General features: G+C 43.2%; 1 protein-coding gene across 1 annotated transcript; it reads left to right on the top strand.

Moving 5' to 3' along the window:
* The first annotated feature begins 1,880 nt into the window (after positions 1–1,880).
* On the top strand, positions 1,881–11,300 carry KBTBD8 (kelch repeat and BTB domain containing 8). The gene is made up of 4 exons (XM_041425873.1): positions 1,881–1,992; positions 3,282–3,492; positions 4,119–5,233; positions 7,590–11,300. Exons 1-4 carry the CDS (start codon positions 1,977–1,979, stop codon positions 8,051–8,053), a joined length of 1,806 nt encoding a protein of 601 aa, XP_041281807.1. The 5' UTR covers positions 1,881–1,976; the 3' UTR covers positions 8,054–11,300.
* The last annotated feature ends 8,474 nt before the right edge of the window (positions 11,301–19,774 follow it).

The raw sequence follows: 19,774 nt of genomic DNA, 5'->3' as shown, positions 1-19,774 counted from the left end.
TCTTGTGATTTCAGAAACAACAGGCTCAAATATTTGTGTGCAATGCAAATGCCATTTATATGAAGCTTTAACATGGTGTGTGACTGTCATGGATTTCAGAGCAGCTTGCACAGGCAACACATCTCATTGTGCCCTTCAGAGTTCCAGGGAACAGGATGCAGAACTGGGTGAAAAACCCAGATCTCCAGACTTCCATGGCAGTGCTCCATGGTGCTGCATCCTCGGAGAGCTGATGGAGGTTTCCAGGGAGGGGAGAGGGTGATGGAGTTATTCCACTTGAGAAAGGCTTCAGTCTCAGCAAAAGTGCTGCTATTGATACCTCTTAAAGCACATCTAAACCTGTTTGTATGGCAATTTGCTTGCTTCACCAAAAACCATACGAAGGTAAGCTATTTCAAGAAAGGCTCACGCTCCAAAGAGCCAGTTCAGTTTGGGATTTGTATTAAAAAACATTCTACATTTGGCTTCTGCATTTTAACAGCGATCCAGCCCGGCCCACGCGCCCACACCGAAGGAAATGAACTGTATCAGGCAATGTCATTTGCTAAAGGGTAAGAGCAGAGGAATTCTCCATCCCTTCGTTTCAGATTTCTAGGGACAATTTCACAGGCCGTGCCGTTGCTGAATGGGGAAATTGGAAAACTGCAGAATCGATTTGCAGACGTGAAGTTCTATTTTCTTTTACACCTCCTTCATCAGGGTCTCCATCACTCCTGCGTTGTGCAGCATTATCATCGGAGCAGCCTGGACACCACTGATAATTGCTGAGGGAGGGGAAGGCTGTGCCTTGCAAGCAAAAGTAAAACCAGTGGGGTGGCACTGCCTTGAAATTCACCTGCTTTGGAGAAGTGGTCATGTACTCAGGCTACTAATTTCTGAGAGTTAATGGGGAAAGAATTTAAAAATATTATTCAAATTGGTTTTGTTTGCTTTTTTTCCCAAACAAAATTTCCCAGCTAAAAGCTGTGAAGCTGTATTAAATCTATTTCATGGAAAACCAGGAAAAATAGACACAATTTTGCAATACTTCCACTCTTTAATTCTTCATTAATTGTGTTTCGCAAAGAAAAAAACCTCACCTCTTCCACAGCAAATTCCTGAAAATGACACAGGTCCCAAGAATGAGACCAGCGGCTAATTGCTTTAGAAAACTGGAAAACCTGGTGACTATCACCTCTGGGATGGAGAGAGAAATGTGGTATTAAGGGTCAGGGGCAACAAAAAGGTCACTTGTGTGCTGCACTCTGTGGGACAGGTAGGGCTGATCTGCCTGCTCACAGCATGCTGGGGTTACCAACCCTGGAAAAATTCAGAATATTCCTGGTGTAACAAGCTTTCAGACCAAGCAGCAGGTTATTGGTTTCTATCAAAGGTTAATTCAGACTTGGACAGCTGTGGGTCTCACATCCTGCAGCACCAGGTCGTTGGCAGGCATTTCTGTGCCCCTTTCTGCCGGCTCTCAGCACTGAGGGGGACAGCAGCTCCGCTGGGCATCTCCGGCTCACACCTCCGCTCCCCTCAGCGAGGGTTTGCCCCAGGAGCTCAGCGTGGGCAGGAGAGCTGCAGGGATTGGGGGCGGAGGGGGTAATTTACCCCTCTGGAGAGGCCATTTCTGCCGGGTGTCCCTAGTGGGCAGGGAACAGCTCCCACACAGCCCACCAGGCCCTGTCCTGGGGCCCAAAATGGCGCCTCGCCCCCAGGCGCCGCCGCCTCGTTGCTACGCGACCGGCAGAGTCCGCCTCCCTCTCTGAACTACAACTCCCAGGCATCCCGCTCTGGAGGGACTACAACTCCCGGCAGGCCCCGCGCGCCAAGGCCTGCCGGCCCGCACTACATTTCCCGGCAGGCAGCGGGCGCACTGACCAATCGGTGTTGTCGATGCTGCGGGGTGCGCGGCCGGCGGTGAGCGGGGGAAGCGGCGCGGTGACATTTCCTGCCGGGCCGCCCCCGGAGCCGCTGCCCGAGCGGGGCCCAGGATGGCAGCGCTGGGAGGTCGGTGCGGGGCGCCGGGGGAGCGCCCGGTGCGAGAGCGGGGGTCCTGGTGAAGGGTAGCGGGGCCTGTGTGCTGAGGGGTGTCTGGTGGGGTGGGGGGAGTGGCGCTGAGGGGCTGCGGGCCTGTGCTGGGGGGAGCCCCGTGTGAGCGGCTCGGGGGTGCCCGGGCTGGGAGGGGTCCCTGGGAGGGCAGCGGTGCTCGGCTGTGGGAGGTGATGGCGTGAGGGGAGAGGGCTCCTGAGCGAGGCTCTGTGCTGTGCTAGGCTGCGGGGACGCTGTCCCGTGAGGGACCCCCCTGCTGTGGGAGGGGGGCGCAGCCGGGAGAGGCGAGTGGGCTTGATGAAAGGCTTCTGTGAAAAAGGGTGTGCTCTCTCTCCTCTCTGCCCCTTTGTGTTGCCTAAATTTTGTTGGAAGCACTGTGTTGCAGTCAGCAGCTTTACCTGATTTGCAGCTCTGGCCACCTAATGTTTTTCTTTTGAGCTCTCCTTTGTTGTTTTTGTTGCGTAAAAATTTTGGTGCTGTTACGAAACAGATTTTTGTGCTTGAGCTATTGCTCAATTTTCACTTTGGGATTTACTTCATTAGGCTTATCACATGTTATTTAGCAGCATATGCTCCACTAAATATGTTTCCACGGTGATATATGAGCTCCTTCACACCTGAGAAATTTCAAATTATAATTCTGTTTTATTTGTAGAGAAAACATGTAACTATCTACAAATTTCTTTGAGTTTAAGTTAAGACTTATTGTAGGGCTGTTTCTTCATTACTTGTGTAAGGCAGGAGGTAGTTCCTGTTTCAATGTGAAGTTAAATATTTACATACAGGCTTGTGTAATGGTGGGGTACTTTGGGGATTTATTTTATTCCTCTGTGTCCCTTTTCATGTAAAGGTCAATAAGTGTTGTTTTTCTTGACTTGATTTCCCCTTCCCCAGTTTTGTGAAGTATTTGTATTGTTTTCCATAATGGTTATAAACTTTATAGGGGTATAAACTTTATAGTTGAATAGTAACTGACATGTACATCGTGAAAAGGAAGAAAAGGGCTCTTTGAGGTCTCTTTATGTATTTACTCACCATTGACAATGTTTGGCTTGCTTTTGAGGGATAATGATGCTGAGGAAGTGTGGAATATCAATTTGTGCTAATTCTTGGTCATGCATGGTTTTTTGGCTCGTGTATGAATTTTTCTGGAGGCTTTTGTTTTGTTTTTTTTTGTTTTTTTTTTTTTAGGGGTGGGGGGTTTGTTATTGGTTGTTTTCTGTTAAAGTTTCAATTTTCCTTTGTAGAACCAAGTCAGTTTTCACAAACACTGAACGGAGTCCCTCCCTCAAACCAAGTCTCCAGTGGAATGGACCCCTTCCATGCTTGTAGTATTCTGCAACAGCTGAAGACCATGTATGATGAAGGACAGCTGACAGATATTGTGGTGGAAGTGGATCATGGGAAAACATTCTCCTGTCACAGGAATGTTCTTGCTGCAATCAGTCCTTATTTCAGGTAAAACCATCCATTGTTTTAGTGGGGATCAAGCAGTTAGAATAGTAGTGTAGGTATGATTTTTTTTAGATTTTCATTTAATGAAAGTAAGTTCTGTGTATTTATAGGTAATATAGTGCACCTGGCTAGTAAAGATTACTGTTCTCTTAAGGTCAATGAATTGTCTGTTTCTCAAAGGAAAGTTTCATTGGAGACAATGTCACACAATTTTAAGCCAGGCAAAACTGCCCCCAGTACTGAGAGTATCAGAGATACAGTAAGAACATATTGCAACTATTTGTTTTCTTCTCAAGTTACATATTTTAGCATGCTAGAGTATGCATATGAAATTTAACTTGTTGAAGGTTGAATGCAAAGATTTGGCTACGTCAAGACCTTTGCTTGTAAACTCAGTGAATTTTAACGTGGGGTTAGTGAGATACTGAAACAAAAGTGGAACTTCCTGCTTAGTTAAGTGTAGAAATGTTCTCAAATTTCGGTACCCTAACAGGAAAGTGTAACACCTGTGCTAAATGCGTTTGTGCTGACGGAGGGACAAAGGCATTGGGGCTGGCTGTGCAATAAATGTAATTTTTGCCTGTAGCTGAAGGCGATTGCAGACAAACCGCTGGGTGTTTGCTTTGCAGATCGATGTTCACGAGCGGCCTTACCGAGAGCACGCAGAAGGAAGTTCGGATCGTTGGCGTGGAGGCAGAGTCCATGCATTTGGTGTTGAACTATGCATATACCTCCAGAGTAGTGCTGACAGAGGCCAACGTTCAAGCTTTGTTCACTGCAGCCAGTATCTTCCAGATCCCTTCCATACAAGACCAGTGTGCTAAATACATGATCAGTCATTTGGACCCGCAGAACTCCATTGGGGTGTTCATCTTTGCTGATCACTATGGTCATCAGGAACTCAAAGACAGGTCACAAGACTACATTCGCAAGAAGTTTCTGAGTGTCACCAAAGAGCAAGAGTTTCTTCAGTTGAGAAAAGACCAACTGATAAGTATCCTCAACAGCGATGATTTAAACGTAGATAAAGAAGAACACGTTTATGAGAGCATTATAAGGTGGTTTGAGCACGAACAAAATAAGAGAGAAGTGCACCTTCCAGAAATATTTGCCAAATGCATCCGTATGCCTCTGTTGGACGAGACATTTTTGGAGAAAATCCCTCCCGCGTTTGCACAGGCGATGGCCAAAAGCTGCGTACAAAAGGGACAACCCAGTGCCAACGGCTACACGCAACGGCTTGGAATGACCGCTTCCGAAATGATCATATGCTTCGATGCTGCCCACAAACACTCAGGAAAGAAGCAAACAGTGCCTTGTTTAGATTCGGTCACAGGGAGAGTGTTTAAACTATGCAAGCCGCCAAATGACTTGAGGGAGGTGGGAATTCTCGTGTCTCCTGATAACGACATTTACATTGCGGGTGGGTACAGGCCCAGCAGCAGCGAGGTCTCCATCGACCACCGAGCCGAGAGCGATTTCTGGATGTACGATCACTCCGGCAATAGGTGGATTCCCAAGGCTCCTTTGCTGCGGGCCAGAATAGGCTGCAAGTTGGTTCACTGCTGTGGGAAGCTGTACGCCATCGGGGGGAGAGTTTATGAAGGAGATGGGCGGAACTCCCTCAAGTCTGTGGAGTGCTACGACAGCCGGGAGAACTGCTGGACAGCTGTGTGTCCCATGCCAGTGGCAATGGAGTTCCACAGCGCTGTGGAGTATAAGGATAACATCTATGTTTTACAGGGTAAGGTGGTTTGACTGCCTCTGTGGTGTTTTATTGGAAGTGGGGATTGTTCATTCTGACTGTCTGTGTTTTCTTAAGCAATTTGGAAAAACCCCCTTGGGCAATGGGGTGGGGGGGAACTAGGAAGAGGGAGGTTGCTGCTTGAATTCTCATGCCCTGGGAATGTGTCACTAAGTTGTGATGCTGAGTTATGGCGAAGATGGCATTTTTGGTGGTATTCTGAGTCAACAACACAGTATTAAAATAACTCTGAAAATTCTTTGTTAAATCTTTGCCTGGGTGAAATGCACCAACGCTGAAGAAAAGATACTGTCCTGTGAAAAAGCACTGCATTTTACTTGGCTAAAGCTGAGAAAATTCCTGGTGTCTTTATTCTTGGTGACTTGTAAAAATTGATTAATGACTTCTAAGCTGTCGCTTCCTGCCCTACCCTGCTTTCTGAAGTCATCTTAGAAACTAGAAAGAGATAAAGCTCTCTCTTAGTTAACTCTGTTTCTTTGGTCAGTAATTACAGTACTGCCTGCACATTCAGTGCACACTGAAAAGTGCAGAGACTGTGGTAAGAGGCCCACAAAGTGGAAAGAAGGAAGGAGGGGGAGGTGTCCCAGTTTTGTTTTGCTGAGGGCCACCTCTGTGAACACCTGCACAAGTTGGGGTCTCAGATGCACACCAGCTCCTTCTTGGGTCACACCATACAAAGCTGGACCACGGGGAAGAAACAGGATAGACAATACTGTAAGGTCCTTATTATTTACCAGAAGAAGTTAACATTATTTCTTGACTTTGCATTCCTGATCTTCCATGTGACTTGCAGTTTTCTTCTCCCATTGTTTCTGTATCATGTTCCACTCTTGTTGGTTGTGGCCTTAAATAATTCTGTTGTGCTAAAAAGTTCTTTAAATCTCTCTTGGCTCAGAAGTCTGCTTTAGCTCTTTAGAAAGGAATGCTCAAGAATACTGAACTTAGTATTTGTTCTTTTAGTGTTTCTTAGAACTCATAAAAGGTGGATGATATTATTATAACCTATAGAATACCAGTGCACCTCATTCACAAATTTTAGCTGCACTGATTCTGTGCTTCAGTGCTTTAAGTGACAACTGACTGCTCATACAAATAAGCTACTTCCTGTGCTAACCAGCAAATTCTGAAGAGTAGTGGTATGGGTAGCTAGACAAAACCTTGGTTGAGCTGTGCTGTAGTACAAAGAGGTTAGCTTTTAGTAATTTTTCTAGGGAAAACTCCTAAGTTAGAAGCAGTTAATAACAATTGATGGGAGTGTGAAAATGCCTATGGAATGCTAGGGTCAGTCACAGGAGATTGCACTGTGGAACAAAAGTGAATAATCAAAATTAGTATTATCTGTAAGATTTAAACTCTCTTCAACCAATTTTACTGTCTCACTTCTGCATTCTTTTTTTATACTTGAGTTGTTTGGTCACAGCAGCTTGGTTAAAATTGTTAAGATAGCCTGGTGAAATAATGTCTGGTTTGAATTCTGCTAGTATTTGGCAGAAGTAAGGCCTTTCTCCCACTGGACTTTACGAAAGTCAAGGTGGTCTTTATCTGTGTTCTTTTCATGAAATGTACAGAGCACGAGTTTTTGGTGATCTGAACTTCCTTTATCTGCAGTGTGTGGCTGCTGCTCTGTGCACTGAGCAGCAGAGGTGTTTTATAACCTAACCACAAACCTAACCATGAATCAGTAGCTCACCTGGCCTCCTTTTAAACAAATCAGCCTAAATTTGTAACCCAGCCACCTGATACCAGTAGCTTCATAGTCTGAGTGTAGTATAAGACAGAAATCAGGGTTTGAAAGCTGCTAAAACTGAGCAAATAATTGTGAGACTCCCCATCTGCAGGTGACACATTGTGAAGATGTTCTAGAGTGCAACAAATGAACTTCAGATATTTCAAGACTGGAATCTTGAAAAGTTTTGTCCTAAATTAAAAAGCACGGTTTAGAAGTAATAAAGGATACCTAGAAACTGTGTAAAATGTGTTTCTTTCTAGGATACCTAGAAACTGTGTAAAATGTGTTTCTTTCTAGGATACCTAGAAACTCTGTGAACTGTGTAATATGTGTTTGCACATATTTCTGTGTAAAATATGCTTCAAATTCTCTCTGCTTCAGCTGAACCAGAAACTCGGAGTAGGATTTAGTCATGCTGTTAATATTTTTGTAAAGCACTAAAAGGAAAGCAGTTGATGGTGCTGGGGTGTTTGTTTTGGGATCCAGGCTCTAGAAAATGCAGAGTGTTTCTGTCTGTGGAAGAACACACCCGAGAGCTCAATTACTGCAGAACTGTTGGTCGGGAAACAAAGCAGGAGTTCTGTTTTATTTTTCCTCTCTTTTCAGGGGAGTTCTTCCTTTGCTACGATCCTCAGAAGGATTACTGGGGATTTCTGACCCCGATGACTGTGCCTAGAATCCAAGGCTTGGCAACGGTGTACAACGACTCCATCTACTACATAGCTGGCACCTGTGGGAACCATCAGCGCATGTTCACCGTCGAGGCCTACGACATCGAGCAGAACAAGTGGACTCGAAAGAAAGACTTCCCCTGCGACCAGTCCATCAATCCCTACATCAAACTTGTTCTCCTCAAAAACAAACTCCATCTCTTTGTCAGAGCTACTCAAGTCACTGTTGAAGAACACGTTTTCAGAACCAGCAGGAAGAATTCACTCTACCAGTATGATGAGGTCGCTGACCAGTGGCAGAAAGTGTACGAGACTCCAGACAGGCTCTGGGATTTAGGCCGGCATTTTGAATGTGTTGTTGCTAAATTGTATCCGCAGTGTCTTCAGAAAGTTATTTAAATTCTTTTTTTTGGTTGGGTTTTTTTTTTTTTTTTTTCAGTAACAGGCCTTAGTGATTTCAGTGGTAATTTGATGCTAGAGAAAACATGTCTTAAAAGAAAACAAAGAAATTCTGTCAGTATTTATTGTAAGATGAAACAGACAGTTTTTTGTATATGGGGATGGGTGCTCTTTAAAGGTTGCAGTCTGGGGAGGGACTTGTTGGTTCAGTTTCATATTTACTGATATTTTCCTGGGAAGTGAGAAGGAGGTTACAAAGTGCAATTATCAGCATTTTTTTTCTGGTAAACACTTAATCATGTCATAGTAAAGGGTTTTTTTTGTGGTAAAAGCAAATTAAGTGGAAGAGCCAGGATAACTATGCACTACAGTGAAAGAAAATCTAGCATTAATAGTTAAGGATGTCCAAGATGTGTTGAAGTGACTTTTCTTCTTTTTCTCTTTTTTTTTAATACGGGTAAAATTTGAGGCAATATCACTAAGTTTTGTTGCTTTTTTTTTTTTTAATTTTGACTGAAAGTACATAGAGAGGAATGGTAGATCCTGATTCATAATGATCTCTTCTTTTTGTACTGTTTTTGAAGTCTGCTAAGATGTTTGTGATGTTGTTTGTGCACTGCAATTTGGGAGAAAAACTCAAGTCAGAATTGGATTGTGGAGTACCTTTGCCCCGGATGGAGGCCTGTTCATATTGTTGTACCAGTTCCTGTCTGTGGATTTTTGTTGAGATTGAGCTTAATGATAGTGGGGGAAAAACCCCAAACCTGTTTTTTGCCACATAGGTGTAGTGCTTTAAAAACTTTTTTTTTTTTTTTGTAACACTGATTAATACATTTTTTTCACCCCGTAAAGGGCTTTAACCCAAAAGTTGATGGTGCTAGTACATTTTTAATACTTGTTTGTCTGAACTGGGCCAGCCTTCTGCTACTGTGTAAGACAGCCTGTTATTTTCCATGGAGTGTGTGTCTGTCTTCAGGCCCTGTCCTGTCATCAGATTATTTTCTAACATAACATTTTTACTGCAGTGGTGTTCTTGCACAGAATGGTGACAGGATATGGCCTTAATAATACTGATTCTCTTTTATTTTTTCTCTTTGTGTGGAGTGTTCATTCTGTCTCCACTACAGTGCTATGTGCAGAGTTGGCATGTGCTCTGATGAATTGGAAAAGTGTGGTTTAACTTTGCAAGTTGTTTTTCTTTTCTCTTTGCAGTCAAGCCCCCAACTATCTTTTATTTCCTTCTGATCTATAATGTGAAAAATTGCACTACTGAGCTGTCAGCATTATCCGGTGTATTAAAGCAAAATTGACAATAAGCATCCATGGCTGACATGATCTTAGGGGAAATACAGAATAAGGAATATATTGCAACACTGTCTTTATGTATTTAACGTTTAACTTATTTTTAAAAAGTAAATAAGTTTGAAGTTCAGCCTCTACTTCAGTAGTGAAAATTGGATTTAAAAGGGAAAAGAGGACTCCTAAAACTTGCATCAGCTGTAATTTACCAGGTTTCTTACAGCTCTGCTTTTTGTAGAGCTTTAAGTTATCTTACTCTTTCCTGTTTTTTCCTGTTGACCTAAGTAAACCAGTTAACTTGACATGGCACTGGCCACCACTGCCTGAAAGTGCTTACCATTAACTGGCTTAACAGCTGATGTTTCAGTCAGCCAAATATTCAGCTCATTGTTTATCCCCCTGGCATGGCTGAGGATTTGGATAATGTTTGTTTACTATGTGGTCTTCCTGTTCCCAAATGGAATCTTCCTAACACATGAAAATACTCGCCTGGTTCTATTTATTAATTCTTGCACAAAATGTTTGAGAGGCAAAAACAAACAAAAAACTGTGAAACGAAAAGCAAAATAAAAATGCCTCTTTGCATTACATACCTCATCTTCCGGAGATTCACCAAACTCTTCTTCCGATGCGAGCACCTGCGTTTCGGTTTTTTTTTCCTGAATTTGGCAATTCTCGCTAGGACTGCGTTTTCCAACAGCGTTGAGGTGTGTCGTTTCTTTGTTTAGTTTTCCTCTGGATAGTTTTATCTATATGCATAGCCAAGAATAAGGGGTTTTCTGAAAAGTACAACTAATTTAATGTTTAACTAATGATCCTTAGCCCTTGGCTAGCTCTCTTTGCGCTGTTGTAGGCCTCTAGCTGCAAGCTTTCTGAAGCACCCTCCCTAACAGTGTTGCATCTGTGTGTAAAACCATTTTTTTTTGCAAAGTGTTATGTAACTTTTTTTTTTTTTTTTTTTAGCTTGGTTGACTATTTACAAGATTTCTTGCTGCTTTTTGACAATCTATATTTATTTAGTAGAACAAATTTCAATATATTACTTGAAACTATGAAATAGAATTGAGTTAGCAGTTGACTGGTCATGTGATGTATAGAAGTACAATATGCTGTGGTTAATTCTGCAGTAGGTTTGTTAATTTTGTTTATCTGCACTAAAGTACGAAGATCTCCATTCTGTTTAACCATTCAAACTGAGGGTGTGATCCAAGTCTGTTGTGTGTTTGAAAGCTAAATCCTGGAAATTGCTGTGGGAGTAGAATATACTAAATCTTTTGCATGAGGAGTTTGTTGAGACAGTAATGTAGCTGTGACATTTTGCCAATTCTTAAATGCTTCTACGTTATGCTGAAAGTCAGATTCCTGGTAAAGTTTTGCTTTAGAGTCAGGCTTAAGTAAACTTGCACAGCACAAAAAAAAAATAATTGCACCAAAGGTACTGATAATATTTGAACAGTGATCTGTACATTTTGCTCATTTGGATTTTTTTTTTTTTTTGCATTTGTTTATTTCCCTTTATGAAATGAATTTCTAGTGTTGTAAGAGCTTAGGTGAGTGTAAATCTCTTCCAAAATTATTAGTTACTTTAGAAGGAAACATTCTGTAATTTCCACTTGCTTCCATCAATGAAATTTAGAATAACTCAAGGCAGTTTTGGTGCACCAGACATGCAGTGTGTGTATGTTCTACAAGAGATCCAAGAGCTCCCTGTTCGTGAGGCTGTTGAGAAGTGGCATCCAACATTCAGTGCTCAGGTATGTTAGTAAGAAGTACTGTAGTCCTATGAGGGCAAATGTGTGGATTTTTAAACATTTTGCCATAATTGCACAATTTTGCATTTTTACTTAATGTCATGTTATGTTTCTTAAAATAAACCTATTGTTGAAATACAGTGGAGTTCAACTGTTTTTGTGGCAAATCTGTGTGCGTTTTAGTAAATTTCTGAAAAATAATCTGATGTATTTTTGATGTTTGTTCAGTTCTTCTATTTCTGCACTTGTGCCTCACCTGTGTGTAATGTCACTGTTTTTGATGTGGAAGGTGCTTTGTCCTTTTGTCTCATTCCTTCTGGCTGTTCAGGTGTAACTTCTGATTTGTTTATACACGGGCAACATGGTCTTTCCCTTCCCTTTCTCCATGCCTTTGGTTGCTGTTGGCATCCCAGCAGGAGTGGCATGTGGGGCTTTCCAGCCTGAGAACACAATTGGAAAACCTCAGCCCCCTTTACACCGATTCTCAGCACCCTTGCTGCAGAGCTGGGAACTGGAGGCCCCTGGGTTTTAAGGGGAAGCTCCAGCATTATTTGTGGTTTCTGCTGAAGTGATGGTGCTTAGCAGAACTGCTTGTACCTGATACTGGTTGGTTGAGAACCTTTGTTCCCTTCCAGAGGCTCTCATGACCAGTGGAGATGCCAAGCCATGGCAGCCTGGGAAAACACCATGGGAGTCTCTTGCTGGGGATGGTGCTGAGTTTGTCAGGCTCTGCAGGCAGTGTCTGTATGCAGTCAGGGGCTCTGATCCCCCTGTGACTGCAGGGCTGTGCTGGGCTGGCTCCTGTTCTGGCACGTGGCTGTGGAGGGCTGCACTCTTTGGGAAAGACAGACCAGGAAGGCTCGGTGGATCTGGTGGCAGCACTTGGAATGTCTCAAAATGTGTCTTGGGGTGGGTGATGTCTTGGAACGTGTCAAAGTGTGTCTTGGGGTGGGTGATGAGTGAGTTGAGACGTAGGGGCTCTGCTCAGGACAGTCTGGTCAGGGTGACCTGCTGTGGGTGTTTGCTGCAGGCCACCTGGGCACGAGGGCATGAGGCTTTCTCTAGGCTGCCTCTTCAGAGATCTTGGAGCAATCCCATAGGAATAGGCCCTGCAGGGAACAGGGGTCCAAGAGTAAGGTAACATATTAAAGGATCTCTTCCTTCAGGGTCTAAAATGATGCAACCTGATGAAAAAAAATTGGGTAAAAGGGTCAAGACACTTGTGCGAGTAAAAAAGGAATTCAGTTCCTGCATAAGCAGGAAATACACAGGAGATGGAAGCAGGGTGAGAACAAGAGAGGGACAGGAGTGTTTCAACCATGCTCTTTGATTCCCTAATTTCTCTTCTGCTGTCGTGGCAAAGAACAGCTACATGGATTGTCCCCCAGTGTCCCAAGTTCCTGTGGAACTCTTGTGAACTCTCAATGCTGGCCTGTGTTACAAAGCCAGTGCTGTAACAGAAGAGGATGACTTTGCAGGGTCAGGTTAACCTGCTCAGGTTCAAGGAGGGTGAGCAGCTAACCGAGGGAGCTGGGGGGCCACAGGTTTGCAAATTATTATACTCTTTTAAGGGTCAATAAGGACTTTCCTTCTTTGGATGCTAAAGTAAATTCCAATGTATTTTTTGAAGAGAGAAGTAGCTGAGCCCTTGAGAGATTGTTTCCGTCTGCATGTTGGGGATGGAATTATTTGCTGGGCATTTTTTTCCTTTCAGACTTCCTTTTGGAAGTGTCTGCTGAAGGACAGGAACACACAAAGCCCTGCACACCCCCTAAAACAAAGCAGCATTAATTAAATGAACTTATCCACTGTGTTTGTGCCCCAAAGCTGTGCAGTGCCTGCTGCTTGCAGGGGAGTGTCTCCCAGCTTGGCACTCGTGTGCAGCCAAGAGTGGGGAAAGAACATCCAGCTGTTGCTTTCTCCTTATCTCTTTGCACATGTTCTCCCCCCTGGGCCTCTCGAAGATGGAAGGGTGAGACCAGCAGAGCTGGAACCTCTCCCATTTCTTAATATCTCACAAAGGTCCCCGTGTCTCACTGCTGATTTTTGTGTTTTACACAAATAACAATCAAATATCCACTGTAAGAGGCAGGTATTCATTAACTGTTACAAAGATTATGTGATCAAGTTTAGGAGCAGCAAAACCAGCTGATTTCTAACATCTCTCCAAGAGGAATTTCTGAAGTACAACAAAGGCATTTGTCAGCTTTTCCTTTCAGAAGGTGCTGGTGGGGTCTCTTTTGTTTTTAACCAACCAGTAGGACAGAAATCCTGTACAACTCTACATTTTTGAAAGCTTTGGCCCTCTACAAAATGGAGTTTAAAGCAGCCTCCACCTGGGGAGTTGGGGGGCAGTGAGCAGACAGTGAGAGTGATCGAGTGCATGGACAGAACCCTGAATGTTGTATTTCCTCATGGAAAAAGTGCTAAAAATCCCCACTTGGAGAACATTTGGCTGGGTTTGACTGTTTTTGAAGGATTAGGTGAATTCCTGCATGTCACAAACTTTGACTGAAGAAGGCCTAGATCTGCCTGAAGAGGAACAAAAGGGAAACAGGTAAAGCATTATGCCCTACTCTTTGCAGCACCTGGATGATGGGTAGACCTTCCTAGCATGAAGGATCTCTGTGTAATTCATGCAAGTGGGTCACAGCTTTCCCCTCTGCCCTCCCTCTTTCTGTGGCTGTGAGCCAGGGCACAGCCTGGTCCCAAAGTCACACCAGGGTGACAGGACTGGAGGTTGTGCCCAAATGACCTCAGGCTGCTGTCTTTTAACAGATCAGCTCCATATTTACGCATTCTGTGTGTGTATTTAGACCTTTAAGTGTCACTGAGTGCTAGCAATGATAACATACCTGTAAAACATCAACCTAAATGCTACCAAATATATCTGTTTTAAGGAATGCCCTCTGTGTTCCTTAGAGCTGCATGTGACCTCTGCTTTGCAGCCCTCACTCTCACACAATTGCAAGAACTGTGGACTGCAGGGTCACTTTGTGCCAGCTTTTGATCCTTTTGTTTAATGATACATATCTAATTTTTGATTATCTATAAACTCAGTTCTAAATTCCATTAGATCAATTATTTTGAAGTCAAGTTGGTATGTGACACATCAGTTGCAGAAAAAGATTTGCAGATTAAATTCTGAATTTCCTTAAACCCTTCCAGATTGATTCAGTTCATATTCCTTCGATAACAGATTCCTTTATCGATTCTGAAAAGTTCAGGGGTAGGAATCATTGGTGAATATCAAATTAACCTTCTCCAACAGCCAATAAATTAAGTGCTGAAATTGTCTTTATTCTGAAAATTTACATTTTAAGTAAAAGTTATACCACATTTTATATCAAACCTGGTATATGGAGTGTAAGTGTTAAGAAGAAAAAGCAGTTGCATTAGTCCTTCAAGTTCAATTTTTCGTAGGCCAATGAACTGGTGGAGTTTCTGCTGCTTTTGTACATCTCAGCCACAAGAGAGGTGTCCAAGATTTTCCGAAGTGATTTTGAAGAGCAGTCTCAATAGTATGAGTTGCTATTGTCTCTGAAGTGCACTAGAAATGGTCACAGCCAGTAACTATCAGCAAAAACCTATATAAATTGGGCAGTTGCTGTTAACACAGAGATGGAAGGAGGCACAATATCTAACAAAGGCAAACCCATGTTTTAATTTGGCAAAGCACCAGTCTAAACTGGCTCAGTGTCAAGGGAACTGTTGAGTATCCACAAGCAAAACAGAAAATACATCTTTGGAAGTGTAGAAGTTAATTTATTCTGAAAGTCTAAAGGGATTTCACTGCTTGCAATGCCACTCTATTTTACAGTAGCATTCTTCCAACTCTACGCTTTTAGGAACAAATGACTCCCATGAACTCTAGGTCTGGCTGTGGATGCATTCTCCTCCACAGGCAGCTCCTGGTGCCCTCCCATGGGGTGCACACAGAGGACCACATGCACCTCCAGCAACCTGTGACAAATCCCCACAGCACCTACAACTGCCTTTAAGGATTTACTCCTTTCAGAAGACAGAAAAAGCACCAGATATGCTTGTTATATTTCTGGCTGTAAAACATTTTTAGAGAGAATAACTGGTAGGAGCCATGACTGGTGAGGCAGAAAGAGCAGGACCAGAGGATCGATCAGGCCAAGGAACATGCAATTGGAATTTGTTCCCTGACTCTGAGCTAATGGTGGGTGCCTGGGGAGACAAGCATGGAGCTGCCTGTCAATACTCCCCAAGCTCCAGCTATTTGCCATCTGCAATGCCAGAGGTGACATCTCTGTGTTTAATAGCCCTCAATGGATTTCTCCCCAGAATTTATCTTGCTGTCTTCTGACCACTGGAGACTTTTTTATCAAGCTGTTACAACTGCCTGGTAGAAAATCCTTTTAAATGGGAGATGTGTGTTGTGTGTCTGTGTTGTGAGAAGAAGGTCTGAGCTGCCTGGGAGAGCACCATTTGCAGCCTTTGGTGCTAAAGCAAACTGGGAACTTGTGTGTGGGTTTGGGCACTAATTGTGTCCTTGCAAGGAAGATATATCTGCCATGGAAGAGTGTGGATGACTGCATGTGGCTACAAGGCAGGAAATATGAGCTGCAGGAGATGCTGACTGGCAAAGCTAACTGGGGTGTATCATTTTCCTACCTCCATTTACCTTTCTGATTAATTTTCTACTCAGATTGGATGAAAACATTTCCCTGGCCCACCTACAATCAGTTTCTTTCCTATTTTTCTTTTGTGCTTCGGTAGTGTGTTCCAGCATTGGGATTATAAACACGGCAGGGGAATGTTTTAAATCCTCCAAATGGGGATTTGCAACGTAAGTCTGGTGGAAACATTCCTACTGAAACTGGGTTACATTAACCTTTCCAAAGCATGGACTCTCTTTGTGGACATTGCTCATTTAATAGTCCAAGTCAACTGCTTGGTTACTGGTAAAAAATTCAGGAATTCTCTGTATCTTTTCCCTGCACTCCAGGGTGATATTTACCCCTTGATAAGTGTTGCTGTGGCTTGTCAACGCCTTCATTTATTGGGTGATCAAAATCAATCAGATGCAGGATTTTGGGTGACCCAGAAGTCATGCAGGAGAACCTCAGACAGAGGGGTAAAACACCAGGATGGGCAAAGACCTCCATATGCAAATTTCCCTGGACCAGAGTGGGAACTGAGCCTGCAAAAACACATTGTGAAGAAAGAATAAGTTAATATGTAAAAGGAAAAATGATATCTGATAAATAATTTAACAACATCCACGTGCAGCTGAGACATGCCAGCATTCCAAGCAGAGCGAACGGAGAGTTTGCTGTGAAGGACCACCCCCGTTCGAGAGGAGTTAATGTGAGACACAGCAGCCTTTGGGTCTAACAGGTGGCAGAGGGTGCTCCAAGTGAGAGCAGAACCTTTGATCTCCTCTGGGGTGGGGGATGAGGTGGGCAAGTGGCTTTAAAAGGCAGCAGGTCTCTCCCAGGGGAGCCAGCAGCCGGCATTGCCGAGGGACAGGTCCGAGCGGTGCTGCCTTGCTGGACAGGGAGCAGCCCAGTGCCCAGTGAGTGCTTTTGGTGGTGCTGTGCTTGGGTGGAGGGAATCTCGGCCCCATGGAGCCCTTGGAGCCGCAGGTGAAGCTTCATCAGACTCAGGTTTGATTTTTCACGGTGCTGTCACCTAGCAAGAAAACCCAGCCCCAGCCAAGTAAAACAAGTGGTGTGGAAAAATAATCATACGGTCCAAGAAAGGTCCCCAGCTGATCTGGGTTACAGAATGAAGGTTGTGATTGTGTGTGTTGGTTTCAAAAGACAGCTGTTCAATAAATCTAGGAAAGAAGATGGTAAATGTCAACTGGATTGAGATGTAAGGGCCTTGATTGTGGAAGAGACCTGGAATTCCTTTATTTCCAAGCTGTTGTTTGTAGCCTCAGAGAGATTCCTGAAGAGGATTGAAGAATAGTGGAGAAAAGATCCAGAATACCTGTCTAAGGAGTAACTCTAAATAAATTAGCAGGAATTAAGCAGGGAGCCTGCAGGGAGTGGTAAGTGGAGAAATGGGATATCCAGACTTTTCAACATCACAAAAAGGAAATCGGGGTAAAGTGAGAGAGCTGACAAGTAAATTTGTGCCAGACAAAGATAACTCTTGCTTTAAAATTATAACGTTGTGGTTAAGAGGGTGTTAACAGAAGGGGTAATGCCCATGGGAGAATGGTCCTGGACCCTCCTTGGTGCTGATGTCCCACAAACCTCAAGGGATGCCACAGGAGGAATGAGGGGAGACTGGGGCTGTATCACATCACTGCCTGCTGGTTGCTCAGGCTATTAAACCCTCTAAAAACAATCCCAAATTTTATAATCCCAAAGTTAGTTTCCCCTAAATCTTCCTCTGAAAGCCTTGTTTTAGATTTGGGGAAGTAAGAGTCAGCTGGTATGATTTTTATTTTTGACTGTACACTACACTTTCTTTTAACTTTGGTTCCTCTCTTTGGTTTACTGTATTAATTTGCCTTGATATAGAAAAACTGGACAATGTTCTGATACCATAGTCTGATTTTATGCTGCTATCTTCTCAATATATCTCTCATTAAACAAAAAATCTAATTAAATGCACAAATATATTCATCATGTAAGACTTCTAAAGGTGATGTATAATTAGTCATAGTTTTAGAATTGGTGGTAATAGAAAATATCCTTTCTTTTTAATCCCATGTATAAAGTTCAGGCTCAACCTTTTTAAAGGACTACCAAAAAAATTGAATTTGAGGGGCCTGAGAATTTTGCATATCCTAAATTTTGGTAGATTGTGAATACCCAACATAATGTTAAATAAGGAAACATGTCCTCACTCTAACCACCCCTTAATCAGTTTTATTCTGCCTAGTTTCAGGACCACTAGTATATGTCAATATTTTTAGGAGCTTGGTATTCTCCATAATATTTGAATGGCCTAAACTGGGTAGAATAACCATAAATGAAAGAAGCAGTGCAATGAAATGCAATTTGGTGAGTAATAAGATCTCTTAAACATCAACAGACAGGCATTCCAACATCACCACTATTACTTTTTAACTTGGGTTTTCCTTTTAAAATCTCACCCTAGAGTAATGAAGTCGAGTTAATGTAATTCTAAAAGAAAATTATTTCCCTTTATGGAAAGGCTTAGAAGAGGGGGTATAGCAGGCTCTGCATCAGAATGTTCCACATACTGTGGGTACCTGTAAGGGAAAAAAATGTTTCATGAATATCTCTCAGACCACTTCATTACCTAATATCAGAGCAAGAGAAACTTTGCAAATCTTGCTGATCCTGAAATTAAAACATAGCATCCCTCATAGTGTCATGGGCATTTTCCTTATTATTTATAATTTCATTGTAAAAGTTGGTCATCTCTTGATATAGCAAGGAAATCCCAGAAAACCCAACAACTTGCCATTGTGGATATTATCCAGATAGAAATTAGAGTGGATTTATTAAATATTAGCATTTTGTGCTAATAATTTTTTCCAGTTACAGTCAAGTTCCTCTCATGTTCCAGTGAAATCCTAGGAAAGGGGTTAGAGCTGGATGGTTTTTAAGCTCCCTTCCAACCCAAACCATTCTGTGGTTGTGTGTAAATGGCAGTGAATCCTCTTGTGGGTCAGACCCTCACTGGGTCTGGCCATGCCTCCTCACCCACAGAGGCTGGCAGAGGATGCCCAGGGATGAGGATGAGGATGGAGCAGGTGTGGTGATCCTCTCCCATTAAACTCTCACCCTCTGAGGGCCTCTAGACCACTGGACATGGGCTTACATAGATTTCCTTCAATTAAAAATGAATGGAGATGAATGGTCTTGGTCTGTAGCAAAAAATGACAGTGAAGAGAAGCTATGACAAGAACAAAAAATCAGTGATTGCCTTTCAGGACAGGACTGAAATTTTCAATGGAGGTCTGACTATTTTGCAAAGGGATTCCAAAACTCATCCCTGATCTATCTGAAAGATTCACAGAAAAGACATCTATGTTTTATTTATTTTTCTTTCTATCCTCACTTTATTTTAATGGCCAGGGAAAATGGGAAGAATGCAAATGAGTGAATGCCCTCCTTCATCTGTGCTGTTCCTGAGCATAATCTGGTAACCTGGCAGGCACCAGGCACGAGTGGAATTGCTGCCCATAAGTAGGAAGGAACTCCAGCCCCTTTGCCAGCAGTTTCTCAGTTTGCTTGTTGGTTTGAGGGAAGCAACAGCGAGAAGACCCCTGTTCCCCTGCAGAACAGGGGAGCTGCACCCATGTGGGGCTGTTCAGCTGCTGCTTACATCACGGGGATTCTTCTTTTGAGCAGGAATCACCTGAAATCATAAGGACTCCCACCCATGTCTGAGAAGTACACAATGAAGGATTCACCCTGAAAAAGGCACAGCCACAGCATGGGGTTCCCTCCAGAGGGACTGTGACAGGAGTAACCTCCAGAAGCCATCTCCCAAGGTGGGACATAGAGCCACGGGCTGGGTGCGGCAGAGAGTAGAAAGTGTTGGCACTGACTTCATCTGGGACTGAGGTCTGCCCCTGCACATGGAGGCCATAGGAGTATTTTGAGGGTATGTATTTAAAATGCAGCTGGAAGAGCTGGACAGGGTTATTGAAGAGGGAAGGGTGATCTTGGTTGTGTTAGAATTGAACAATAGAACTGTTAAAAGGCAGCAA

Source organism: Onychostruthus taczanowskii, unplaced genomic scaffold, assembly GCF_017590055.1.
Source record: "Onychostruthus taczanowskii isolate IOZ18803 unplaced genomic scaffold, ASM1759005v1 scaffold9, whole genome shotgun sequence".
NCBI classification, from domain to species: Eukaryota; Metazoa; Chordata; class Aves; order Passeriformes; family Passeridae; genus Onychostruthus; species Onychostruthus taczanowskii.
This window is presented reverse-complemented; position numbering and strand designations above follow the sequence as displayed.

What these genes read in the sequence shown, in the direction of transcription:
- KBTBD8 (XM_041425873.1), top strand. An exon ending in GCAATCAGTCCTTATTTCAG is followed by an intron (nt 3,493 to 4,118) that starts GTAAAACCATCC and finishes TTTGCTTTGCAG; the next exon opens with ATCGATGTTCACGAGCGGCC. An exon ending in TAACATCTATGTTTTACAGG is followed by an intron (nt 5,234 to 7,589) that starts GTAAGGTGGTTT and finishes CTCTCTTTTCAG; the next exon opens with GGGAGTTCTTCCTTTGCTAC.